Source organism: Chinchilla lanigera, unplaced genomic scaffold (assembly GCF_000276665.1).
Source record: "Chinchilla lanigera isolate Chin_1 unplaced genomic scaffold, ChiLan1.0 scaffold00047, whole genome shotgun sequence".
Lineage (NCBI taxonomy): Eukaryota > Metazoa > Chordata > Mammalia > Rodentia > Chinchillidae > Chinchilla > Chinchilla lanigera.
Window position 1 is genome coordinate 2224061 of NW_004955448.1, and position 27362 is coordinate 2251422.

The 27362-nt window shown below is 43.8% G+C and overlaps 1 protein-coding gene across 1 annotated transcript in view; it reads left to right on the top strand.

The window, feature by feature from the left end:
* Positions 1–282: 282 nt before the first annotated feature.
* Med12l (mediator complex subunit 12-like) overlaps positions 283–27362 on the top strand; it is a 306200-nt gene continuing 279120 nt past the window's right edge. Inside the window, exons 1-2 of the mRNA XM_005393030.2 lie at positions 283–605; positions 26674–26778. Of these exons, the coding sequence (XP_005393087.1) occupies positions 507–605; positions 26674–26778 (204 nt within the window). The 5' untranslated portion in view covers positions 283–506. The remainder of the gene's footprint in view (positions 606–26673; positions 26779–27362) is intronic.

Sequence of the window (27362 nt, forward strand, 5' to 3'; positions counted from 1 at the left end):
CCCCGCCGCGCTTCTCCGGGACGAGGGCCACCCTAGCCTTGGGCGAGCACTTGAGCCGCCCGCCCCGGCGCCTAGAAAAGTTTTTCCCCCCCTCCCGACCCCTCCCCCACCTCCATCCTGCGCCCCGCTGGGGTGGGCTTGGGTCCATTGGTGAAAAAAGTCACACGTCCCCATCAGCTGCTCCTCCCTCTGGGGACAGAGGGCGGTGGGAGGCGGGCGCCGCGGAAGCCCCTGGCGGACCTCCAGCCCCCCGCCGCGCCCCGGAGCGGCGCGTCCCGTGGCTCGAGCGCAGCGGGTGCCCGCCGAAGGCTGCCCCCGTCAGAGCGCGTCTGCGTGCCAGGCAGCGGCGGCATCCAACCTGCTTTATTCCCCTGCCTGCAGCGCCACAGCGAGCGAGCGAGGAGGGGGAGAGAGGGAGTCTGTCTGCAAAGTGCTGCTCCCTGGTGCTCAGAGGCGGCTGCTCCAGCTCCAACTCTCATTCATTTCGCCGGTTAACATGAGAGATCATGGCCGCCTTCGGGCTTCTCAGCTATGAGCAGAGACCGCTGAAGCGCCCCCGGCTCGGGCCGCCCGACGTCTACCCGCAGGACCCCAAGCAGAAGGAGGTGAGGGCACCGGCGGCCTGCGCGGCGGCTCGGGCCGCGCTCCGCAGCGCTGACCCGGGGCCAAGTTGGCCCAGCGGCATCGCCGGCGCTGCGGGGGAAGGGTCGGGAGGGAATTGGAGGCGGGGGTCGGGCTGGGGCACTAGGGGACCCCTGGTGACGGGTACCCAGCGGCTGTCATTCCTCGCGCTGCGCTGGGGCGCTCGCTCTCCTGGTGCCGGGTCGCTTCCCGGTTACCGGGCCTTGCACTGATCCCCCAGGCGCTTCACCGGCTCCTTCCTGGCCGAAATCTACTGCTCGTTTTCCTCCCCTTCTTTTGCTTTATTTTTCTCTCCGCCGCCTCGGTAAATCCTCATAAACTTTTTGAAAAATGTTGGAATGCAGTGCATCGACACTAAGGTCTTTGCATTTTGCGCCAGCTAACATGGGCCGATGGGGGAGGGACCCTTTTCACATCTCCAGTTTGGAATGAAAGTCGTTTTTTAATCGAAGTGAAAAATATTTAGCCCTGTGAACGTACTTTTGTATCTCCTCTTTAAAAATCAGTATTAAAGAGAAACACTGATTTTTTTTTTTTTTTTTTTTTTGATCCCTAGAGGTAACTGGTTTAATTGCTTGAGGCTGTTTTGTATATGTAAAAGCAGGCGAGTTACCTTGGAAGGGAATAGGTCCCAGGATTACTATTTCTTTGAATGAAATTAATTGGAGAGACCTTGGCTGTTGTACCAGGTATATTCAGTGGCCGGGGTAACCATGGTATTTTTGTAGCTATGTATGCGTTTGTTAGGAGTTAACAAGTAATTATGTAACAACTCTCCAGTTAAAATAATGATCACCCTTGGCTACACAATTTGCCCAGGGACTTGCCTCTTTTTTTTTTTCTCAAATCACCTGCTTCCCAGCTGTGCTTTCAGTTTGCCAGCTGCAGCCCACCCATCCTTTATTTTTTCTGTTAAACACAAGTGACCATTTTTTGTAACTTATCTTCCTGTGACCCTAAAAGCCCACTATGGAAAGTTTATAGGCTTGCTGATTTCACAGAAAGGACTTTATAACTAAGGCAAGGAGGGGGTCTTTAAGACTTCCATTTTGATAAATATACCTGGAGGATGAGTGCTAGTTCTGCCTGAACTGCTTTGCTAATAACATGTGAGAAATAAGGATCAACAGCTGCTTTTTAGAGGTTTAACACTGAATTTGAGCATCACTGGAGTAAGATTAAGTTTGGAGCTGGAAAGGCTGTACAGGTGGTGGTTCCGAGCAGAAGCTCAACGGGAGAGCAGGAGGAGTTTGATGAAATTTTGCAGATTTCTTCCGCATCCATTTCCTCACCGTGCTGCTTTGACTCAGAATGAAGCTAATTGTTTAGTACTGTAAAGAGCAGAGATAGTAAGAACCATGGTAGATAAAGTTAACTTAGAAATGACTAGCAGGAAATCCTTCTGAATTTTTGTGGGGACAGCAGCATTTATTGTCCTCTTGTAATGTAGGTCTTGCCGCATTTTTCCAGAGGGTAATGTAATTGATGGCAGCACAGGTTTCGATGTCATGTGGGTGCACTTAGTACTTATTTTTTATGACAACATTCATAAAAGACTCAGCCTTGGATCCTCTGTGATTCTGGAAAGAATTTTAAGAGTCATTTGGTGGAATTCTAAAACTAGAAGTGACCTCAGAGACTACTTTTAATGTTTTCTTTTTGACAAAGTGAAGCTGAAGCCCAGGAAACTTTGATTGAACCAAGGTATATGGTGAATAAGCAGAATTGGATTACCAATCCAGTATTTGGGTCAAAACCTAGTATTGCATTAAGGATGCTTTATGCTAAGTTATGTTTTGATGTGACTCCCTCTCCCCAAGGCAACTGACATTTTATCTCTCTTGAGCAGAGGTAGTTGTGTGTGAGCAGAGAGAGTCAGATTTGGGTATAATGTGGAACAGGTGCTTGGCTGTTCTTGGGTGGTTGGTGAGTAGTTTCCTAAGCTTATTTATATATTACTTCCATCAACATTTCTATCTGTATACCACCTGTATTCCTCTTCCAATGTTTTCCTTTTTTCGATACTGGAGATTGGACCCAAGGCCTTCGCAGTGAGCAACATGTGCAGGCCCTTTTTAAACTTTGAGATAGGGTTCATTAAGTTGTCCATACTGGGCTGAAACTTGGGATCTTCCTGCCTCAGCCTTCCAAATTGCTGGACTTACGGGAGTGTGTCACCATGCCCCTCTGTTTTCTTTAAACATTCAAGACACTTTTTTGTGCTTCCTAGGGGATAATACACATGAAATCATAAATTTACTGCAATATATATGTAGTGTATAAAAATGATATCAAATTATAAAAATTATTCTAATCTATTTGCTGTATGTGAATGCACACACAAAATTGGTAATTATACAGATTCAAAGGAGACTGTAGCCATTAACACTTTAACAAGTTGATTGTGCCTATAAAACTATGATGTGAGTCATCAGAGACACATGTCCTCTATGGTGGGAAATGCTGATTTAATGGAGGAAGTGTGGGCTTGCAAATAAGGCAGTTGTGGATTTGGATCTGGTTTAGCATTTTTCCAGTTGAAAAGTTGTATTTCTCATTTATAAATTAGCTTGTCTTCATTTGAAAATTTGTGGGAAAAATTCTCACATTGTGTGAGAGAACCCTTTCACTTCGTAGAGGCCATCCTTGTCACTGTATATGTAATTTCTACTGTTAGTGTTACAGTGGCCTCAGTGTTCTGGGAAGTGGCCCCAAGGGACAGTGGGATTCTTCTATGAGGACCTCCTGCAGAGAAGAATTGGAAGAGCTGGAAGCCTTACCCTGCTTGATCCACTGATTATGTTCATTCAAAAGTTTGCTGTGCCTCAGCTTTCATAGGACTTCATTGTATTTGGGGTAGAACACTTTGCTCTCTAGAAACAAACTGTTCGCAAGCCTCTCATATAGGGAATCTGAAAAGTAGGAGTTATTCTTGATTCCTTCTCCTTCCTTAGGATGTATATATCAGCACCATATATCCATCAGTACGTCTTGTCCAGTCTAGTTCCACAGTGTGGAATTCCAATAAACCTGATACTTTCCAGTGTCACCAACGTGCCTGACTTCCTTTTAGGCTTCAGGCTGACTTTTCTCTGCTCAGGGGCCCTTAGATGTGCTGGTCTGTCTGCCTGGACCTGGTCTGCGTCTCCCCCACCCTTGACCTTGCACCCTGCTCTTCTCACCTGAGCCTGTTGTGGTGAGTAAGGGAGGTTCTGGAGCCATTCTTACTGGGCCGAATGCTGGCTTTCTGGTTTACGTGCTCCTTCTTCTCCCTGTAGCTCAGTTTCCTTTTTTGTTGAGAAGGGATAAAAGTACTACTTACCTCACAAGGTCGTTGGAAGAGTACATGGATAATACATGGAAGAACTTAGAATCTGGCATGAATTCAGGACTCAAATATTTGCTGTCATAACTGCCATTGGGTTTGCCTCTTCATCACCATTCAGGTCCCAGTCTAACAACCTCCCCGGCCTTTCAGGTATATCATTTGTAGTTACATATTTACTTGCATCTTGCCACCCTCTCCTCATGGGCCAGTTTTCTAAGTGCATCGATGAGGTCTGTTTTAGGTGTCACTGAAGTACGGGCACTTAGTGCCTTTAGTTCCTGGAATTCTGAGTGCACAGATATTTGTTGGAACTTATCAATGAAAGTGGAGTGAATGAATTTAATAGGAAATCTGGTGACTGAGAGAGCTGTTGGAGAAAGTCTAGGTAAATGCTGGAAGTATCCTTTGCATCTTTCTTGGAGGATGTAAAGCGTATAGTGAAGTTAAACGTTTAAAGTAAGAAGGAAGAGGAGGTTCCTCTTCCTGAGGAGTTTGGGGATAACACAGTTATCCCCAAACTGAGTAGTTTGGGGATAACACTCAGTTATACAACTGAGTAGTGTGTAACTACTCAGTTACACAACTGTGTAGTGTGTCCGGGAAATCGAATTAGTTAGAAAAGGGAGTTGGGGCAGGAGAGATCTGCAGGCATCAGGAACCCGCTGGTAGAGTTTAAGGAGAGGACTGGCCGGCATGGGGTGCTGGGCTGCCAGGAAAGAGGACGCACATGGCTTTGCAGAGCTGGTGATGGTGGCACTGCTTGTGGATGACCCGGAAGAGCAGTTCTCCAACTTCAGAGCGCATTCGCATTTCCTGGAGGACTTGTTAAAAGAGAGATTGCTGGTGTGGGGACAGAGCTTGGTGGAGGAATGCTTACCTAGGAAGTGCGGGCGAGTGTTCCTGGCCAGCACTGCAAAGGACCAAACAACAAGAAGAAAGCCCCAGATTACTGAGTTTCAGATTCAGTGGCTCTCAGGTGGGGCCCCAGAATTTGCGTTTCTAACAGGATCCCTGTGATCTTACAGTGCTGGTCCACAGCCCCACTGTGAGAACCCCAGCTTAGAGAAGAAAAGTTATTCTATTCTACAAGGACCAGACAGTTCTGTCGACACAGACAGGGCTGGATTAGGCATCTGCCTATGCTTGGAGATACAGCCAGTAGTTTGGTTGAGCAACCAACTCAGTGAGGTTTTGGTGTGCTTTTCTGAGAAATTGTGCCTTCTCCCAGCTCAGGTCTAAGGGAAAATGAGTCAGGAAGTCTTAGGCTCATTGAGTGACTTTCTGTTATGCTTGGAATAATGGCCAAATCATTCATGCCCTACGCTTCTGGCCCTTGCTCACCTCCACAACTGCTGCCTTAGCCAGCCAGCCAGCTGACTCGGAGTTCTGGCTCTACCACTTCCTGCCTGCTCTACCCAGATTGCTCACCTGTGGAGTGGGGTTCACATTTGTTCCTTCTTCACAGTGTTGTGGGGAAAGTAGGATGAGGTACTGTATGCGGAGTAAGTTGAACAGTGCCTCTCACACAAACTACACGCAGTTTGGGTTTGTGACTGTTGGCTGATCCCTTCTTAAAGGATCCCAGGGCCTCCCAGTGTTCTACTACAATATCCATGCGACCCTTCCCTTACAGAGCTGGCGCTCTAGTCACCCACCTTGTGCTCCCCCTGCTGGCTGTATGGCAGGACCACTGCTTGCTTTCCTCTTCCAACAGGCTCCCTTCCCTTGTTTAGCCTTTTGTTCCAGGCTTCTCTGACATCGCGTTTCCTTGGGCTGATAGCGCAGAGTCTTCCACAGGGAGGCCTTCCTTGCAGCGTGTCTCCCTTCATCCTTGCCAGCTTATCACCCTGTGTGTCTTACAGTCATTGTTTGAAATTCAGTGATTGGGTTGGTTGTTTATTCTCCGCTCCATGGCCTGCCTTCCATACTGGAACATAAGCTGCATGAGAGCAGGACCTTATACCTGGTATTCCCACCTGTAGATTGCTTAGTGCCTAGCATTGGACTAAGCACTGACTCACAAGGAAATTAATAAAATGTAGGAAGAATTGAATGTATTTATAGCGTATGTCATTGTCCCAGGGCCTGGTTTGTTTTGGTAACCCCTGTTAGTTTTGTTATAAGTATGGAAAACTCTTAAAGCACAGAAATACTTACTTTAGAGACAGCTGGAGAGGTTAAACAGGGAGGTAAAAATGTTTCCTAAGGGGAAGGTATTGGTGAGAGAGCCTGGGGAGAGAGGAGTTGTTGACCAGCTGCGGAGGCGGCGGGGAGGACCAAAAGACAGAGAAGGGTAAGGAGACATTTGGTTCTAGGAAGCTTCCCACCTGGGACCAGTTGGCTGGCCTGGGCCCAGCTGCATACTTCTCAGAATCCCAGTGTCAGGGAGGGACAGACGTCTTCACATTTAACTCATGCCTCGGGTGACACTTAGGACAGAATCAGGCTAGGAACACCGGGTCAGAGGTCCTGCTTCTTTCAGCTGCTCACAGAAGTGTTGCTAAACAACTGTGTGGCCTGGGGTAAGAACTCAGTTGGTTTTCATTTTTCAGGGTCTGCCAGTACCTACAGCGGAATCATCAAAGATGCCTGGTAGAAATGGAGCCACAGTGCCTTGCCTCCATCCCAGACCCGCTGAGTCAATTTGCATTGTAAACAGCCTTTCTAAATGTTTCCTAAACACAGTAAATTTGAGCACCTTTACTTTAGTTTGTGTCCTTTTCTGTAGAGAAACTCTAAACGGGGCCTCCCTTATTCTTATTTACTGCTATTTGATGTATTAGAATCTTTTAGACAGATCGCTATCTGAAGTGTTGGTACCTTTTGATAATGGTGCGAATGAGTTTAACTACTTTCCCCTTGAAGTTCTCTCTCTCTCAATCTCTTTTAAAGTTTTCTTCTTACAACCATGGCTCCCAGCCTAAGCTTGCTTTCTTTTAGCTGTAAATGGTTTCTAGTGGAGCAGAATTCCATGTCTGGCTCTGGAAATACACACAGCTTCCTGGATGCATGCACTTGGCTAAATTGAGGCAAGCCCAGGGCAGCAGATCTGAAGCTGTTCTTTGAATTTATCAGGGTTGTGGAATTTTGTTTGACCAGGGGGCTGCGTTCTCCACTGGACTCATTTGAGGGCTCATGTGGTGCTGTTAATTTGGGGTGCAGCCACTGTCCTTTAGCTGATATTTTCCTTGAGCCAACCTGGGGCAATGAAGTGGAGATCTTTTAGGAAGGTTGAGGACCACAGTGAGGTCCATAAAGGCAAACTGCATTGGATCTCAGGGTCAGAGAGGATGAAGGTGAACAAAATCTGAAAATGTTATTTGAATCATTTAGTGACATCTGCAGGTGCGTGCACATGTGTGTGCACCAGCATGTGACAGTGGGTCAGAAATAGAAACATGGAGTAAATGGAGCTTGGAAACTCCAAGAATCGTGCTGTGTTTCTGCTGAAGTTACCTGTACTTCAGTGGGGTTCAGAACTGCAGTTGTGAAAGATGCCAAAACCTTGTGTCCCTGAGCAGCAAAGAGGAGGTCATTGATTTAGCCTGGCGAACAGCTGACCTTCGGGTCTGAGTGCAGAAGGCCAGGTGGACTTGAGAAATCAAGTGGCAGTGTAGGGAGGAGACATGTGCTCCCGCACATTTCTCCTGGAGATGAGAGCACAGAAACACTTGGACTTTTAATCGTCTCTAGATGACTTCTAAAGCTGGAAGATAGTGACAAGGGAGTTCAAGATGCTGTTGTATTTGTTTATGTCTTGGAGAATTACATAATAAGGAAAAATGTTACTAAGTCATAATACACTACTTAAATATGTTTGTCTGCCTAATCTGTATTATCAGTCACATGCAGACAGTTGTTACTTTTAGGTTTTTTAGTCTGTTTCACACTGGGTAGTTTTCAGATTAAGGTAATTGGCTGGAATGTCCCAGTTTGAAGGGATAGTATCTCCTGAGGCCCTTCTTGCTGTGTCCTGACCTGGGGGAAGGTGTCACATGGGTGCAGAATGGCGAGGGAGGGTTGAATTTGCTTTTATAAGGTTCCTATTCCCAACATTCTTCTGAGATACTTACAGCCCAAATGACCTAATCTGCTGTTAAGGACCTCTCAGCATTCTGGTATTGGGGATTAGGTTCCTAGTGCCTGAACTTTTGGGGCACATGCAAACCGTAGCCCTGGGGGGGTGAAATTAGGAGTGATTATTTTCTTTGTTTTAATCAGCATTCCAAGCTCAATAGTAAAAACGCAGTACTTTGGTCCTTAGAGGACATGACCTAAAGAACAATTACTAGGTAACTTTAGTCAGGTTGACAGGAATGAGTCTTTGTTGTTAGTTTTGTTTGTTTCGAGACCGGGTCTCACTGTTCCCCAGGCTGGCCTTAAACTCCTAGACCCAAGGGATCCTCCTTCTCCTCTTGAGTAGCTGGAACCTTGGTGGTGGTTGTTAGTTTTAAGCCAACATGGAGCTCTTTTAGCTGATGGGTAGGCAGAACAGTGTCAGAGAGTGTTGATAGGGGCACTTGTACCTGTGGTGCTGCCAGCTGTGGTAGGGTGGGGGTTAGGACTGTTACATGAGAGTTCCAGCTCTGCCACTTGGGCAGTGTGACTTCTCTTATGCTTGATCCTATAGACTTTATAGTGTTTTAAATATGAAGGAGTGTTGTAAACTTAAATTGTAATCAAATGGAAGATACATATTTTGTGATATATGTTGGAAAAGGCTTGCACTAGCAGATTGTTAAAGTTTTAGGAATTTTGTCAGCTGGGTGGTATGCTGGTAGCTTGAAATCAACCATAACGTGAGGACAATACTTATACCAAGGAAGTCGGCAAATGCTACAAATTGGGGTTCTGTTTCTTTTCATTTTCCGAAAACTGATTTTCAATATTCGCTAGCATACCACTGGATATGGTTATATGTGGCAGACACTTTGTTGGTTATTTCACTATCATTCTTTCCCTGCTTTTTCCCTTTCCTGCTTTCCACTAAGAACTTACAAAAATTAAAGCTAAGTCCTCACTTTCCTCTTCTCCTTTATAGCTGGAAGTAGTATGCTTATAATTTAATTCTGATGAAAGAGATTTAATGGAAGTCTACAGAACTGTTGGAGAAGAAATTTTTCCTCTGAATCTAGAGGCCTAAAAGGAGTCTTTCTTAAGGCCATGAAGGCCCCTTAGTTTTGTGTTTGGAAAGTAGTAAGAGAAAATGATATCTGCAGCTGGTGTTATGAGGACCGAGCCTCTGAGTGAAAAGCGAACGCGAGGTGGGAGGGATTTCTTGAGTGGCTTTGTGAAATTGTTAGGCTGCTGAATTTACCGTGGGACCACTTCTCTGTGGATTTCTTGGTAAGTCCACAGGGTTCAAGCCATTGTTGGACCTGGTATCAGTTTCTTGTAGCCAAAAGCATTCTACTGTTGTCATGATACTTTCCATTTATGTCTTGGCACCCTCAAAGGATCACAGCATGCATGGCCCTCCCTTGTATTTTTCAAAGAATATGCTTTCTAAGAAGTTTTACTCTCTGGCTTAATGAGGAGTATAGGCAGAAGACAAAGAATGCATCTTGTCCATTAGGTAGTAAATTCTGACCAGTGCCTGGTGAGACCCAAACGGAACTAAACAGTGAGCTGTTTTATTTCCATTCTGGCAGAAGGAGTGTTGGAAGGAAGTGGGGAGGGTGATCCCTGCTTTTTTGCTTTGAGAGGGAGAATCTGCGGGTCTGTACTATTTGGGGGAGACCATGTACCTTTGGAGCTTTAGACGGGTTAAACTGAGTTGTCAAAGCAGCTCTGTGCCCTGATTAGTTCTTGCCCCTTTACTTGACCTCCCCTTAGGAGGCAGCTCCCCCTTTTGGAAAGTACCCTCAGGTGGGGCACCCTGTCACTCAGAGCTGGGGACTGTTTAGTCATCACCCATCGTCACATCTCATGTGGTGCCTCCTGGACAGGGAGGAATGCTCCGGAGTCTCATGCCTCTCTGTGTGTTTTCTGGTAGGACATTCCCGCCTCTCTTTCCACGCTCTGTGGATAGTGCCGGCATTGGCCTTTTTGATCTTTTGTGTGCAGGAATGATTCCTTTCCAGTTTCGTTCTTTGGTTGAGATACTGCCTTATTTATGGGTAGCATTCACAACCTGTGCTGGTAGCCCAGCGCCAGGGAACAGCACTTATTGTGGCATTCTGTGTAAGAGGGGTCTTTGTTGTGCAACACTGTGGCCCTGAGAAAAGGAGAAAAAAAAATTAAGCTATTGGGTTTTATTTTCCATGTTTTGAGGGAGACATTATTATACCAAGTCAGCCATTCAACCAGTATTATTGAGTACTTTGCAGGCTCTTTGCCAGCTATGGCTTCATGAGGTTAGGACCCAAATCTTTTATTTCCTGCTGTGACCCCAGCTTTAAGTGTGGTGCTCACACCTAGAACTCAGAGCTCTTTTATGAATGAATACAAGAATAAACAGATGGCTGGAAGATTAGATACAGGGCACCAGAGCTTTTAATCTGTAGTAGTATCCAGGGTGCTTTTTCTCTTTTCCCCTCCAGACATTGCAGTGTTTGGTGATATTGTGAGTTGTCACAGCTGCTGCATGCTGATGCCTGGTGGTATGAGCCGGGGTGCTACTAACATTCTCCAGTGCACCAGATAGGCCCCCACACCAGCGTTTTCTGGTCCATCATGTCAGTGGTTCTGAGGTGGTGAAACACAGGCTGGAGGGAGTGATAGACCTCTAAAGGAAGAACACAGCGTTTCAGATGTTCTTTGGGAAGAACTTCAAAGTGCTGTGGAAATAAGGAGTGACCCTTTTTTTTAAAGGGATCTATTAGCAGGGGAGACTTTTGAATCTGGGACTTGGAGGATGTGTAGGAGTGGCTGGCAGGGAGGATGTGGAAGGAAGTGAATTCCAGGCAGAGGACCCTGCATGTGTGTAGGGCCCCAGCGCAGAAAGAAGGTGCAGTGTGCACAGGGAAGGGGACTGAGTCATGGTGTAGCGTGTACGGGGAGCTGGGTGAATCAAGTCCTGGACCTCTGTGCACTGTGTGGAGATGTTTGGATAGTGCGGTGGAGGCAAAGGGGCACTGTCCCCTACATTATAAGAGTGAGGTTTAAGGTGACCAGAGGTTGAGGATCACAGTGAGGCAGTAAGATTTACCTAGATAGTCTCTGGTGTTCAAGACTGGGAGTGACTAGTTTCTTGTAGCTGCTGTTTACAGATTACCAGAAAAAAACTGTTGGCTTAAAAGAACAGAAGTTTATTCTCATCATTTTAGAGGCTAAGTCTGCAGTCACAGCAGCCAGAGGGTCAGACTCCCTCAAAGCCTCCAGGAAGAATCTTCCTCACCACTTCCTGTGGCTTCACGTGTTCTGTGTTCCCTGTCTTCTCTGACCTGTGGCCACATCACTCTAGTTTTTGTCTTTGTGTTTGTGTGTCCTTCTTCTCTGGTCCTGTATTCTTCTCTGGTCCTCATCTCTTATGAGGACACTTGTCATTGGACTTAGGGCCCACCTGGATAATCCGGGATGATCATATCTGTACTTATACCCACAAAGACTCTTTCTAAGTGAGCTCACATTCTTAGGTTCCGGGATTTTAATTGGATGGTTTTTGGCCTGTGGATTTGGGAAGCTTGGGAGGAAAACAGAAGGTAGGAGTCATGGCAAAGGATATTTGGATAACGGAACTGGCAGAGTGGATGTGTGAACTGAGAGAGGGATGAGTAAGAAATATCCCGATATTGTTAATTTTAGCCAGCAGTTCTCAGGTTTTCTGCTCATGGAATCCCTTTACAGTGGCATACGTTTGCAGTACATAATGAGTATAACACACTGTAATTCTTTGTACCTCCTCTTCTCTTCCCCTTTCCCTCCATCTCTTGGTCCCCGTCCCATTTCCAATTATCTTTTATTTTGATCTTCAAATTATTTATACTTTGAGTTTTTAATATAAGAGAAACCATATGATAGTTAAACTTGTGTGTCTGATTTATGTCACTTAACATTATGATTTCAATGTATATCCATTTCCCTACAGATAGCTCAAATTTATTCTTCTTTATGACAGAGTAGTACTCTGTTGTGTATACGTACCTTTTCTTTATCCATGCATCTGCTGATCGACATATCGGCTGTTTCCAAGACTTAGCTATTATGAAGTGTGCTGCTATGAACGTCGCCTTTACAATCTTAAGCACTGGGAATGCCAGAGTTTTTGTTTACTTAGGTTGTATTTCTCAGTATTTATTGTATTAGAAATCAAAACTGATACATTTTGGAACTATATATTAATTTACTTAAAAATAAATGAATTTCATGTTAAAATGTGTTTTTTTTAATGGAGAATTATTTTTTCCCCAAAACTAAAATAGTGAAAATAGTGGTATTGTTTTGTATTTTTAGACATCTTTTTATGTGGATTTTTGTATCTAATTCTGCATTCGTCCTTGGGATACGTTGTTTTGATTGAAGAACATGAAGGAAATCTAACCTTTCACAGAAGGGAATTGATAAATTCTCAAGAGTTCTCAGACTTGCGATAACACCTGTGTAGACTGTTGCGTAGGAGGACTGATGGTGGTCTCTAAAGAACACGCCCCATGGAAACAAAATAATTTAGGGTTCTTTTCCCCCATGGGTGTGTAAGCTTGGAAAGGGTGAAGAGTTAATTTCTGAATGTTTTCTGTTTGAGAAGACTAGGAAATCCAGGTTGAAGTGCATAGTAATGGAAACTGAAGATTTGGGTTTGGCTGTGATGTGTTTATGGAGAACTGGAGTCGTGGCTGTGATTACCCTTTGAGAGTATGCAAAAATGGAGGGCCCGCTGGCCCTGAGAAACGGGATCTTTCAGGGCTGGACTTCCTGGATGGATAAGTGGTTCAAAGGGGAGTGAATGCTGATGAGGCTTCTGCTATTTCTCTTACTTTTCCTGGATCTGCTGAGCAGTTTATCTCTTTAGGACCTTTGGACATGTGCTTTCTGTGGTCTCACTGCCTTACACTCATACCACTGCAAAGTGGGTGTTTACTCCTCAGCATTCAGTGTGGTTTGTGCTGAGTTTGGGTCTGCTTCCCAGGCAGTGTAAGTTCCATGAAGCAGGAACTGTGTCGCTTTCAACTGTGTCCCTCACTGCTAATCAGAGGGAAGAGGAAACCTGATAAAAGTTCAGCTGGCTGAGCACTTCAGTCCTACTAACTGGGCAGCAGTCACAATCAGCAAATGTTTGGTAGAAGCCTGGCAGATCAAGGCCTGGTACAGGCATGGGCATGCTAGGGTACGGGAACGTGGATTGTACCTGAGAGAACTTTGGATGGAGAGAGAAAGTTCCTGTGCAGGGGACAGCAGAGTCAGGAGGTGCTCCACGGTGGTGTGGGAGCAGATGAGCGCGGGGTGCTTTCCGAAGTCTCAGAAGGCTGTGGGCGTTTTCCTGGTGGCAGAGTGGAGTGGAGAAGGCTTTCTGGGCCGCAGTTCTGAGCACACAGGTGGGAAACTAGATTCTGGGTTGAGAGGAATTTCTAGTAGTTCCTTAAAACAAGAGTATATTGAGCCTATAAATTTGAACAGATTTTAGGACTGTTGGGAAAGAGGAAGAGATTAAAAGTACTGGGAGAAGGGGATTCTGGGGCAGGAGAGAGAGCACCAAGAGGAGCGATAATTTTTCCCTGTTCTAGGTCCCCTTCTCTGAGATAGCTGGGGAGCTAGGACTTCCATAGAGCTCCCTCTTACCTTGAATGTTCCACAGGCGTTTCCGGAGTCAGGTTGATTGTGCCAAGATTTTTTTCTTGCCAGGCAAGAATAACTCACTCAGCCTTCAGCCCACATCCAATGTGCCATAGCTCAGCTACGCAAATGCCGCTTTGTCAATTAGAAGCACTTGGGTAGAATTTGTTGCTTTCCTTTTCCAGTCATTTCATTCATGGATTAATCTAATGAGGTTGGTGAGATTAGCACCACTTCAGGCACTGGCAGGAGTAGAGAACTAATACAAAGGTTTGTCTGAAGTGTTACTGGACTTTTGGTCAGGATAAGTATGGAGGACCTGTCAGAGTATGTCCAAGGCAATGCTAAATAATTCATTTTTCTCTTGGGTCCTGTGAGAAAGGTTAATATTGTCCTTGCTTAGTTTTACTTATTTTGAGTAAAGCTCCACACAAGACTATAGTACTGTAGACACAGTATGAAAAATGTGTTTGGAGTCAGAGTTGTTTTTACTACTTGGTCAGTTTTAGACTAAATGTGAACTCCCTGTTTGCAAGATTCCTTATGAAATGGAGACACTGTTTACATTTCTTCCAGTTGTGTGAAATGTGCTTTGAGGTCATTAAATAATCAACATGTTTTTGACATTATATTTTCATTTACTTAGTGCTTGCCGTATGCCTCCCACTGTGCACAGTGATACGGGGGTGTAGAAGAGAAACAGAAACCCGCTCTCATGCCCCTCTAGAATGCTGCTGCTTAAAATAACTTGCAAAGGACTAGTTTTTTTTTTTTTAAATTAATTTTCAGTCTGCTGCAAACGGATATAAGTATATGATAAAAATGAATTACTAGAAAAATGAAATGTTGCTTCATGCTGCGGTGGGCCATGTTGCTGTATGTGTTTCCACGCTCTCCGTTTTACATGCTGCTTTTTGAGTACAAGCATTGTTTTTGGCCTGCAGTCTCTATAGCACTGATCTGACCTGTTTATCTATGTCCTGTTCACTGACCCACGTAGTTTTCGAAGTGACAAATGCATTAGATTTATTTACTTATTTTATTTTATTTTATTTATTTTATTTTATTTTTATTTTTTATTTTTTTTGGTTTTTCTCCGGTACCAGGAACCGAACTCACGACCTTGCGCTTGCCAGGCAGGCGCTTTTGCCGCTGAGCTAAATCCCCAGCCCCTATTTACTTATTTTAAATAGGAAGACTAAGACGGTGTGGTGTAAAGTGCCACATTATGCTGTAGTGGCCGGTATTTATCGTGTTGGCTGTTGCGAATGCGTTCCCTCTGAGTGCGTGTGTGCCAGCCTCACCACGCGTCTGAGGCAGGTTCTATTGTTGTCTTCTTTTACAGATGGAGAAACTGAGGCACAGAGAAATATGTAATTTGTTCAAGGTCACATAGTAAGGGTGTTGGCACTGGACTGTAACTGTTCTGCTTTTTGTACAGTGAAGCTGAAATGCTGCAGGAATTCAGAAAAGAGAGGGTTTATGCTCGGAGGTGTCACTGGAGAGAGCTGGAGAAAGGGTGGAGTGTGGTACTGCCCTAGATCGGACTTGGTGCAGCAGCTGCTGCAGTCCTGGTAGGTTGGGTGTGGGGGCGGCAGTGAGCATACGTGCTTCTGCTAATAGATTTATCACACTATCTCATGCCTAATAAATCCACTGTGGGGGAGAGAGTAGAGCACAGGAGGCTGTGAGGGAGAGGGCTTCAGTGACCACAGCATGAAGTAAAACAAGCCCGACTGCTCAGGCTTTTAAGTAGGACTCGAGAAGGAGCATTGACACTTGGTGAAAGTTGACCAAAAGGAAATGAAAGAATAGAGGAATGTGGAAAATGCTCAGAATTTGGAGGGGATAGATACAGTGGTAGGTTCTGTTGCTTGAGGACCTCAGAGTGGCACATTTTTGTGCGCAGCCTTTAGTGATATGATAGACAGTTAAATTAGCCCTGAGTTGTGGAATTGGAATGAATCTTCAGGTTCCGCCTCACCCCCATGGCTTCGTATCTACATAGTCTGATTATTTGATGGTCTCGATACAGAAGGGACCATATAGCTTTGGGTTATCTCACTTGTCCCGTACGTTAAACCTTTCCTTCGCAACTTGCAGTGGGCTGCTGTGGTGGTAGCTGATCGCCAGAATTACTCAGGAGGTTTGCTGAGCACCCTGGAAGAGGCGGGAGTGAGCAAACCTCCTGAAAATAAAAGGGTGGTGGCTGCGTGGTGCTGACAGAGGCCAGCTGTTCAGACTACTTTTTCTGTGGCCGGGTAGGGGAGATTTGTGTCTTTGACTCAAAATTGTAGGGTTGGCCTCTCCATTTCTGAGCAGTTGACCTAAAATGAATAGACAAAATCACTATTACCAGCACCAAAAAGGGGAAATGGTCCTTTGTGCCCCCACAGTCCCAAATACTGAGGCGCGCCGCCAGCCAGTATGGGGTCAGGGTGCAACAGGACGGAGCACAGGGACAGGTGCAAGGGGCCACGTCATGGGTAAGTGTAAGTCAGTCAGTTTGACGGACAACTTCAGTGGGTAAAAACCGTGGCTTGTGATTGCTGTTTCTGCCTTAAGGTCCCTCACACACTAGTAGGGTGAGTACTAAGTGAAATGACAATGAAAAGGGAAGAATGATCATTAGACGTGATTACAGTACAAGAGCAGATAGGGCCTATTGGCTTGCCTTGGCAGTGAAGCTGTAAAGAGAACACCGTTTTTTTCGAGGCTGCCTTAAATATAATTGTGAGCAGGATAAACTAGTGGATACAGATATTTAGGTCTCCTTTCCTGCCTTATAAGTATGAACACTAAAAAGTTCAGGTTTGTTTTCCTGCAGCTTTTCTGAAGTTTTTTGAGAGCGATATGCAAGTGCTCCATATTGGTGGGTGACATGCATTTGAATGGAATTTGAATAAGAATTAGTAGGATACAGTTATTTACATGAGGGTGGAATAAGTGCTACCCTATAGTATATATATATTTAGATATAACGAATCAAATCTCTCCCACGTTGAAATGGGGGAGGAGGAGCTACCTGCCTAGGAGGTCACTTCTGGGCAAGACAGGGGAGGTCGGCATAGGACAGTGGTGGTGAACCTGTGGCATGTGTGCCCCAGCGGGCTGTTTGTGTTACTGAAAGCTCTGACAGGATCACCTTCACTATCATAGGGCGTCAGCACTTCTGAGTATGTGTTTATCCATGGAGGACATTTCCATTAATTCTTTGGAGAGTTTCTAAACACCCATTCATGTGTATGGTTTGCTCTTACATGCTTGGGCATACAAAAGATCATGATTCTAGGTGACAGCGATGGTCCCTTCCCTTTTTTGGGAGATGATCTTAGTATACTGCTCAGGTTGGCCTTGAGCTTGTGATTCCTGTCTCAGCTTCCCAAGTAGTTAGGGTTATAGATGTGTGCTGCTGTGCCTGGCTCAGTGATTCCATGTTGGAAGTACTACTTAGTGGGGGCCCGTTCATCTGCTGACCACAACACGTGTACTTTTCTCTTATTCTTTACAGTGGGCATGTGAAGCAGAGAGGGTTGTCTCCATTTCACACAAGAGGAAGGGAGCCAGGATTCTAGGTTAGGTCTGTTTGAAACATGCTGTGCTCTTCTCAGAGGTCTTACTGTGTGGGAGAACATGTTGGCCCTATTTGGGCCTGATCTCACATGGCCACCTAACTGCGCACTTCACTTCTGCCAGTCTCTCAGACTCAGGTTTCTCACCACGTACAATGGACTCACCTTCCATAAGTGACTTGGCTGTCGTGATGATGGGCACCCGTGCACTGCCTTCATGCTTTGGAGCGGTCTCGTCATTGCTGTGATTTCCCCCTCCTTTTTGCCTGCGTTAGGTAGAGGCACAAAGACTGCACTTGCTGTTTTTTGTTAAGCTCACATCCCTTGGTATCATCTCAGGTTTCCATAGTGAGTGATTGGCAGGCTGCAGGTGTGGTTCTGATGGGGGGTGAATATTAATAGCGATGTAAATGCTGGTGGATGCACAGAGCTGGCTTTCAGGTGTGACTTTGATGCAAACGTGTTGCCCTAAGGGTAGAGTAGAGCCTCCCTTTTCTGCATCCTTGTGGTTCAGTTTCCTAAGGTTCCGTCACAAAGCACTAAAGACTTAAAATGACAGAACCGTGTTTTCTCCTGGTTCTGGAGCCCGGAAGTGTGAGAGGAAGGTGTTAGCAGGACCCTGGTTCTTCCAGTGCTTTAGGGGGATCTTTCCTTTCCTCCTCTAGCTTTGATTGCCACAGGCAACAATGCTCGGGTCTGTGCTTTGTCTTCACATTACTGTCTTCCTTCTGTGTTGTTTTCTTCTCTTTTAGGGACAGTATCCACATACATTAATTCAGTCTGACCCCATCTTCACTGTAATACCTTAGAAAAGACCTCCTTTCCAAATAAGATGACATGTACAGGGTTTTGACTATTTTTTTAGGGGACCCAGTTCTACCCATAACAGTGTGCCTCCACCCGCCTCCCCATCCTCCTGTTTTAGGTTGGCCTGGTCCTGGCACTGTCTTCTGGATTCTGAGTCAGGTTATACTACCCTTCTATGGTATTTCTTCAGAAACTTCTAGTTATCAACCAGTTCCCTTTCTTCTGCTGTCTTCAACTGCTTTCTTTATTGGCGTCTTTCTGGTATCAGTGAAACGTGCTAGGCTGTCATGTGTGAGTTCTTCCTCCACCCCATAGCCCTATTTTCCAGTTTCGCTCCTCTTTCTCCAGACTTTCCAGATGCATCCTGTACTTTTTGTCTGCTTCACCTTCCACTTTTTTCTCTATTTAACCTAGTCTGAATTTTGCACTCATCATTCTAGTGAGTCGCTTCTCTCTCAGGTCACAGGTGATGGCCGTATTCCCAGCAGCACCTGATCTTGTTATGCTGTCTACAAAGCAACTTCTTCCTTCGGTAAAGCACTCCTGGTTTCCTTCTGTTCTCTTCTTGAGATGGCCATGCTGTCTTGGACTTCTTTGAAGGCTTCTCCTTCTCCACTGGCCTTTAAATGAAGATTGGATTTTCCCTGGGGTCTGTCTTGGACCCTTTTCTCTTCTCACCTTTACCTTTCTCTAAGTGATCTCTGATATCCCCTGGCTTCAGATGCTACCCATAAGCAGACCACTCAACTTTGAGAACTCTATCTTAGACTTCTCTACACTTTAAGCCTGGATTTCTAAGTCCCTGTAAGAAACATTTTATCCTGTTTGTGATACTGCAAACTTACTTTGAAAAGTCTTAGTTACTTTTCTGTCATTGCTGATACAAAATACCTGATGCCCAAAATTATGGAAGGAAAGGTTTATTTAGCTCACAGTTTATGTTTATGGAGGTTTCAGTCCATAATTGGCTGGTTGCAAGGCAGGGTAGTGTAGCAGAGGGGCAACAGTTCATGGCCAGGCAAGACAGCAAAGGCAACAAGAGCAAAAGAGGGAATAGCAAGCCTCTTTTTCTCCCTTATATTGTAAGCAGGTTACCTACCCTAGGGCGGGTGTAGCACGGACACCATCTCCAAGCCCTTCTCTTGCACAGGCTCAGGGTATTTACAAAGTGAGGACCCTGGTCCCCTGCTGAGTTGTCTAAACTTCTAAACTTCTCAAGTTGACACAGTGAACCAACCATTACAAAGTCAGGGCCTCAACAGCTGCCCTTGGGCATGTCCTCTACACCCTAGGATGTAGAACTGCTGAGTCACTTAGTTAAGCTTCTAAATTTCTGAAGTTGACACACGAATCAACCATAACACTTACCATGTTTGATGGTTAAAACTGAACTGGTGATCCACTTCCTTTCCCCTCAAAGACACCCTAACACTGCCATGTCCCATATCAGGAGATATTACCATTTCAGAAGCCTATCATTCTGTAAAAGCCTACATGCTTTTATGACAACTGTACTCTGTCATTTCATGTAAGTCAGTGTAAATCCTTTTGAGTTTTCCTCCTAAACATCCCTGTGTATCCTCCTGTCTCTTTACCTCTATGACCATCATCTTGGTGCAAACTCCCGTTATCTCCTGTAATATCTCTGTTAACTGGTCCTGATCCCCTTATCCCTAGCCTCTCAGTTTGACCGCTATCCTGTTCAGTTTTCCACACTGAAGACCTGTTTGAGTTGAGTACTTTTTTCACCCCTTTTCCTTGAATGCAGGGTCCCCACACAGGTTGGGCAAGTACTCTGCCACTGAGCTACATTCACAACACTTTGGTTTTTATTTTGAGATAGGGTTTCACTGAGCTTCCCAGGCTGGTTTCAGACTTGTGATCCTCCTGCCTTGGCCTGCCAAGTAGCAGGGATTACAGGTTTGTGCCATAGTGATGGGCTTTTACTGTCCTGTGATAATGACAGAAATCCTGTACTTTTTCCGCAAGACCCTGCTCTGTCTCTCTCACTTTCAGTCTCTTACACCTGCCCACCTCTCTTGCTCCTGCTATGACAGCTTTCTTTCTTTCATTTTCTCAGCCCCACAGACTTTCTACAGGCTTTTCCGCAGAATTTCCTCTTACTAGGCACACATTGCTCTCTTTTCTGAAAATAGATCCTATTATCATTAAAATGTGCACCTCTTAATTTGATGATCGTTCTACTTGTCTTGAAGTCTATTTCCACTTGTATCAATGTAATTATTCCTGCCCTCCTGTGTTCATTGTTTGGATGGTATATATATTTCCCAATCCTTTACGAACAGAAGCATTTGTGAACCAAAGTATTCCCATATATCTTTGCAGTTAAATACAAGACTAGTTGCGCTTTGCTTTAGTTTTTAATCCTTTGTAATAATCCCTGTCTTTTAATTGGAATCTTAGTCTATGGTCATTTAACCAGCATTAATACAGTTATTCATATGGCTGGATTTGGGCCTACCATTTCATTGTTTTCTACTGTCTTTGGGTTATTAAACTCTACTTATAATTTACCTAATGAGATTTCAGTTATGTTCTCTCTCTTTTTTTAATGGTGGCTCCAGGAATTGCATTGTATATCCAAAAGTCTTCATATCTCCTTCTAGTTAGTATTGTAACTCTCCATACAGCATGTCAGGACTTCATCATTGTAAGGGGGGTCTTCTCTTAGAGCTGACTTCTACTTCATAGAACTAGTTCAGAGGCAGCTTTCTCAGAGAATATCGTCTGACTTCCCAGAGTAGGTGGAGCCCTTATCATTTATTCTCTGACCAGGAACCTTCTCTGTTTTTTATCACACTGCTAGTTTGCTTGCCTTTTCCAGGATCTCCAGTAGTTAGCACAGTTCGCAGTTGTTTATTGATGGAGTGAAGGGCAGGTTCTGAGTTGTTTGCAAAAAGCCAAAGATTTGTGATAATAATCTAGGGGTTAGAAATGGCATGATCTAAGGTTTAGAGGTTGAAAAGACTATGTGGAATGGCATGTAATAGTCAAGAAGATTAAATGAAAGTTAGAATATAAAAATAGAAAACAGCTATACTGACAGTAGCCACCATTTATAGGGCACTTAATAATGGACCAGGCAGTGTGCTAAAGTCTGCACATTTTATCTTATATAATTTCAGCTCTGAAAGTTATTCTTACCTCCTTTTAAACAAAGCAACGGAGGTACAGAGAGGTTAGTTACTGTGGCCTCAGGCCTGGGTGAGGGCTCTGCATTCAGACTGGGAGCCATGTGATGTTAACACTTAGAATAGAAGTGAAGACTGGAATGCTGGCTTTGAGTGCCAGTCCTAGGTAATGGCGTTTTGATTGGGGGCAGATTTAGGTGGAGAAAAGATCAGGGATATTATTCAGGGTCTGTACAGAGTGGAGCTGCATGCTTCTTTAGCCCCTTTAGTGGAGAAAAAGTAGAAAGCCTTCTGAGACTTGGACAAGGTCATGCAGAAAAGAAGAATACGTCTGGCAAATTCATCTGGGGCCAGAAGGCAGGCTAGGCAGAGGACATGAGTTGAGAGAGGAGCAGTGGCCGGACCCTGCTGTGACAGTGACCACAGATAAGAGAGTGACTGTATATTTTTTTTTTTTTTTTTTTTTGTGTGTGTGTGTGTCTTTTTGAGACAGGGTCTCACTGTGCAGTTCAGGCTGGCCTTGAGCTCACTTTGTAGCCCAGGCTCGTCCCGATCTCACAATGATACTTCTGCCCAGCCTCCTGAGTGCTGTATAATGTATTTTAAAGGAAGAAATAAATGTGAGACATGTTTTGAGAGAGGCATGGTTAGGATTGGTTCATGAAGTAGGAGGGTAAAAGATTCTTCCTTTATGCACTTGGTCCTTTATATTCAGTAACTTTAAGTATTGTTTAATGACCATTAAATATATCCTAGAGATTATCGTAGCTCGGTTTTTGAAACTAGGGTCTGCAGGCGTCCTTTGGGGCCTGAGAGAAGACTTCTTGAAAGGAGTGATGGATAAGGCTGGGAGGAGCATTTATAAAACTTTTTAGAAGTTTCATTTTGGCTGGAGGTGATGGTGTATGCTTGTAATTGTAATAGGGAGGGTTTGCTGGTTTGAAGTCAAGCTGGGCAACTTAGGGTGACCCTGTGTAAAAAAAATGCTGAATAAGATCTGTGTTAACGCACTCAGATTGGCAAGCACAGTTACATTTTTCTACTTCTGTGTCATTGTCATTCCTGGTGGACATTTCTGTCTAATTCATGGAGTGGTCATTCAGTTAGTTTGTTCGATGACTAGGCGCCTGAGGCAGTGGGGAGGTCAGCACGCGTTCTGTGCATTAGATATTGAAGTTGGGAGAGGTTAAGAATGAGTATGTGCCCTTGCATATGTGTCTCTGTACCATATATTTGACCTGATGCTCATTGAAAATGGTGCTAAGCTGAGCTTTTTTTTGTTTCTGGAGTAAGAGCTTAAACAATTTCTAAATAGCATCAAGTGTTTTGATTTTCCCAGTGAAATATTTTATTGAAATAAAAAGATGGCTTTGAAAGTGATCCAAAAATAAGATCATTCTTTGAAGTTCAAGGTAAATGCATGAGATTTATGGATACATTTGGATTGTAACCAGAGCGTCAAGGGTCTTCTTTTTTTAACAGAGTAGCGCAATGATGGCAAACCTTTTGGAGCTTTCAGTGATAACAAACAGCCAGTTGCAGTGCGTGTGCCACAGGTTCGCCACCCCTGGTATAGAGTATGAAAATGCAGAGTGAGTGCTGGCCTCACACGTTAATGTGGGCTATTTTCCAGGCATTTGTTTCTGTTTGTCTGGATATCTGTTTCTCTAGAATTGCTCTACGACTTGTGTTTTAGTTGAAGCCAATGGCAAAAAAGAAATACAAGTGTCTGTTTTTGCCATAACCTCCATAATAGACATAATCTATTGTCTCCTGACTGAGTAAATGCTCGGTCTTACACATGTGTGGACAACTTTTCTGCCCTAGATGTGGTTAATTGTAAATACATTTAGAACTGTTTGTGAAATCATGAATCCCTGCCATTGGTTATTAAAAAGTTATATATATATATATATATATATATATATATATATATATATATATATATATATGTATTTTTCATATGGTACAGAGGAAATAGTTTCAGCCTTTAATATGGAATTCTTTTCGCAGGACAAGTTTCAGGACTGCTGCTCTAGTGCCTGGAGCGCAGACCTAGGAAAAGTAGCTACTGATTGGCTGTTGTGTGTGCACCCTGGCCTTTCACTTTTATTTGTTTCACCTTTGCAAATAGGCAAAGTAGCCGCTGATGGATCTGTTATGAGGATTGGCTCGCGCTTTGGCAGGACAAGTTGAAGTCTCTAACAAAAGCCATTGCAAGAATTTTGATGCTTGTTACTCTCTTTTATTTAAAAAAAAATCTTTGAAGAGAGAAACTCTTTGTGTCCCTTACAGATTCTGGCTTGAGGAGTTTTAGAAGCATGCTGTTTAAAATTGGGACTTTCTCTTTGCTGTTTTTAAATAGACTTGGCAAAGATCTACAGAACAGTGACATAAACGTTTATTCTTTGAGTAATTCCTGCACTCTGGGAGGCTGAGGCAGGAGAATCACAAGTGTGAGCTCAGCTTGGGCAACTTAGTGACTCAGAGAGACATTTAAAAAAAAAAAAATAAATAAATAAAAAGGTTCCCAAGTTCAATCCCCAGTACCACTACCAAAAGTAAAAAAGAAAAAAAATTTGTTTGATTTTTATGTAACAAGGGACCTTTTCTTCTGCCTCTCTTGAAGCCTTTAGTGCCATTAGGTGTGCAGTATCCTAACCCACTTTCCCAGGTCAGGTCTGAAGACGTTTTCAGGTTGGAGACAATGGCTTTCCCTTAAAGGAGTCTCTTGGTGCATTCTTGGAGTCTAAGCAATGATAGTGATACACTCTGGCGTTTGAATCTTGCTTAACTCACTGGACTTTTGCTCTCCATCCTCACTCATTTTGGAAACTTTAGAGAATAGACTTTAGAGGATATAAATTTTGATGCTCTTGCTTTTTATCAACTTTTACTTAGTTTCTGTAAGAAGCTGACCTCAAGTGATCAGTAGTCAAATATAGTGAGCAGTTAACTGAGCCAGTATCCATTTAGAATACAGAGTGGAGCAGCGCTAGGTAGGACTAGCTGATCCTGAAAGCCTTAAACATTTCCTCTTGATTAAGCCAGAATATATTTTTAGTAAAAACATATGGTGTTACTCAGTTAATGTTTGTTTTAATTATGCAGTGGTAAATCAAAGGTAAATGCATATTTAATTTTCTCATCATACTCCCCTCATGATCTTGTTTGTACCTGTTCACTGTGAGACTACAGAAAATTTTGTTACTCTTTCCTTTATTTAAGTTGACTGAAATCTTTCTGACTTAAAAATATGCATTATGTAGTTTTGACCTGAATTTTTAAACAATTAATTTGAAAACGTGGGGGCAGTTTGAGATGTCTTCTGCTATGTGCTAGCAATTCATCTTCTGTGTGGATCACAATTTCAGTGACCTTGTTTGCTTGGAGGAGACTTGATTACCATAGAACTAAATTTCCTGCAGCAGGGTCTTTTGAAAGCCCGCCAAACCAGTGGCTGGCCAAGGTATTAGTAAGAACACACATAATTAAGTAAAGTTACATGGCGTATCTCCAGGGGGCCTCAGTTCTCAGGCAAGGTGACCTTTCTTTACTGGTCCGCTGCTTAAATGTCACAAACTCTTTTATATCCTAAAAATTCCTGACTGTCATAGTAATGATTTTGAGCTGTTGCTTTTTTTTTTTTTTTTTTTTTTTTCATTTTCTACTTGCAGCAATTACTGGTGGAGGATAAGGTATGTTCGTATTTTTGTGCTGTGGCAACTATGACTTCAGCTGTCACTAAGACCATTTCTTAGCTTTGAGTGAGTGGAGGAGAAAGTAGCTTCATCTCCGCCAACCTCTCCTCTTATTCTTTCAGTCTCTATTTTAGGGACTCTGATTTGGTTCCATAACCCAGTGATAATCTGGGCAGGGCAAAGAGGTTATTTATTTTTTTAAAGGCTGTGTTATTTTTGATGTGTTGTGACCTTGGAAAGTTTTCCTATATCTATCCACTAGGAAATCTTTTCAAGGAGTGTAGGAGTTGTAGCTTTGTATTTTTAGACCACATTTTCATGTGACATTTGTTCTTTGGTGACATGGTGGCATGGAAATTTCTCTCTGTAGTCTAGAATTTAGAAGATAGTATTTCAGCGCTGGCTTTGCCCAGTTGCTGTGCTGGCTTTGTGAGCCTTACTTTTCTCATCTGTTAAATGAGCATGAAAATACATGCCTGCTGCCTTTCTCAGAGATGGTAGAAATCAAGTGAGCTAAAGTGTGTAAAGACACTTGGGTAAGCTCTAAATGTCCCTCCAAGTGGAAGTTGTGTGTTGTGTGGTAAGAAACACAAAGCTTTTCTTGGGCACCCTTCCTATCTGTCTTTAACTCGCCGTGAGGGCTTGGGTAAAATGGGTGCGCCAGCTTTCTGGAACATAAAGTAGAGGCTAACAAGGAAGGGACAGTTAAACTGTGGGCCCTCATGAACAACTCCAGTTCAAAAACTATGATTTTTATTTCGAATGGCGGGAGTTGTTTTTATTGGGTTAATAATATCCTTTAGTTATTGTAGTCTGATCAGGTCTGCAATCTCCCGACCCAGTTTATGGAGAAAGCTGAATAAAACATGCAAATGGAATGATTTCAGGGCCCCAGGTGGGTCAAAGCCCTCTCAGAGAATTTGAGATTCTCTTAGAACTGAGACCAAGACCTTCTTCTGAGTGGCCCATATTTATTTGGTTATCAAAAGAAGGGAGGGGAGCTCTCAAGAGGAGTGGGATTAATCAAGGACTTCTCCAAGTAAGGTATTAAGTTATTCCACCCAGGAGTGAGATGCCTGAGGCTATAGTCTTTAGCTAGTTGAGATCTGATCCAGGTGTCCTTGGCTGTAGTCTTGTCTTATCCTTTGAGGCTTTCCAGCTTCATCACCACTACAGGTTTTTAGCAGGGATTAGTGAGTCCCAGAGGTTCACTTACTATGAGTCCATCATCCATTTCCAGACAAGGAGCCTAGGCCTTCGACAGATTCACAGTGAACATGAAAAGATTAAGTCCTGCTCAGGGCTGCTTCATAGTGTTCTCCCTGAGTTCTTTTTTCTTTTTCTGAACTTTTAAGTTAAACATGTCCAAATTTAGAGAAAGCTAAAAGAATGGCACAACAAATACCCATCACCCTATACCTAGAGTCAACAGTAACTTGCTTCTGGGCTCATGCCTGTAATCCCAGCACTAAGGCAGCTTGGACAGGAGGATCACTGTGAGCTCAAGGCCAGCCTAAGCTACAAAGTGAGTGCAAGGCCAGCCTGAACTAAAAAACAAAAGACTAACTTGCCACACTGACCTTTCTCTCTATGTGTTTACATGATGGTAAAATCTCCACTTTTTGTTCTCTTGATTATTTTCTTTTTAATGGTTTTCTCTTACAGAGTGCATCAAACCTAGCTCTTACTTAGGCTGCAGTGTCTGTATGAAAGTGAAACCTTTCAGTCTCTTTGCTTAATCAATACCTTTTTTTGAATAGGATGAACTTACTGCTGTGAATGTAAAGCAAGGCTTCAACAATCAGCCAGCCTTCACTGGAGATGAACATGGCTCTGCCAGAAATATTGTAATTAATCCATCAAAGGTAATGCTAATTATCTGTTCCCCATAACTTCTGCAAAAGTGTCTGTAATACCCTTGACAGATAGTAATACTGATAAATTGGTGGTATTTAAACCGCAGTCCTCATTCAGAATTTCCTCATGTGTAGTGTCCTGCCTCAGGATCCAGTCAGGGATTGTATTAGCTATCATGTCAGTGGACTATCTGAGTTAGTACCGTACTGTCCACCTTCCCTTGCTTTTTTTTAATGTTTTCATATGCTGGAGATTGAACCTAGAACTTCAAGCATGTTAAGTGTGTGTCTTATCACTGAGTGACATCTCCAGTCCCTACACAGTGATAACATTTTCATAATGCTCTTTATTTGTTTATTTTTTGTCTTTTTGAGATAGGATCTCACTATGCAGTTCAGGCTGGCCTTGAGCCCACTTTGTAGCCCAGGCTTGCCTTGAACTCGTTCGTAATGATTCTCCTGCCTCAGCCTCCTGCGTACTGGGATCACAGGGGTATGCCACCATGCCTGGCTCTTTATTTTATGTTTAACTGATACACAAGGGCATAAGTTTGTACAAATAATGAGGCGTATGTGTGTTGCTTCAATATACG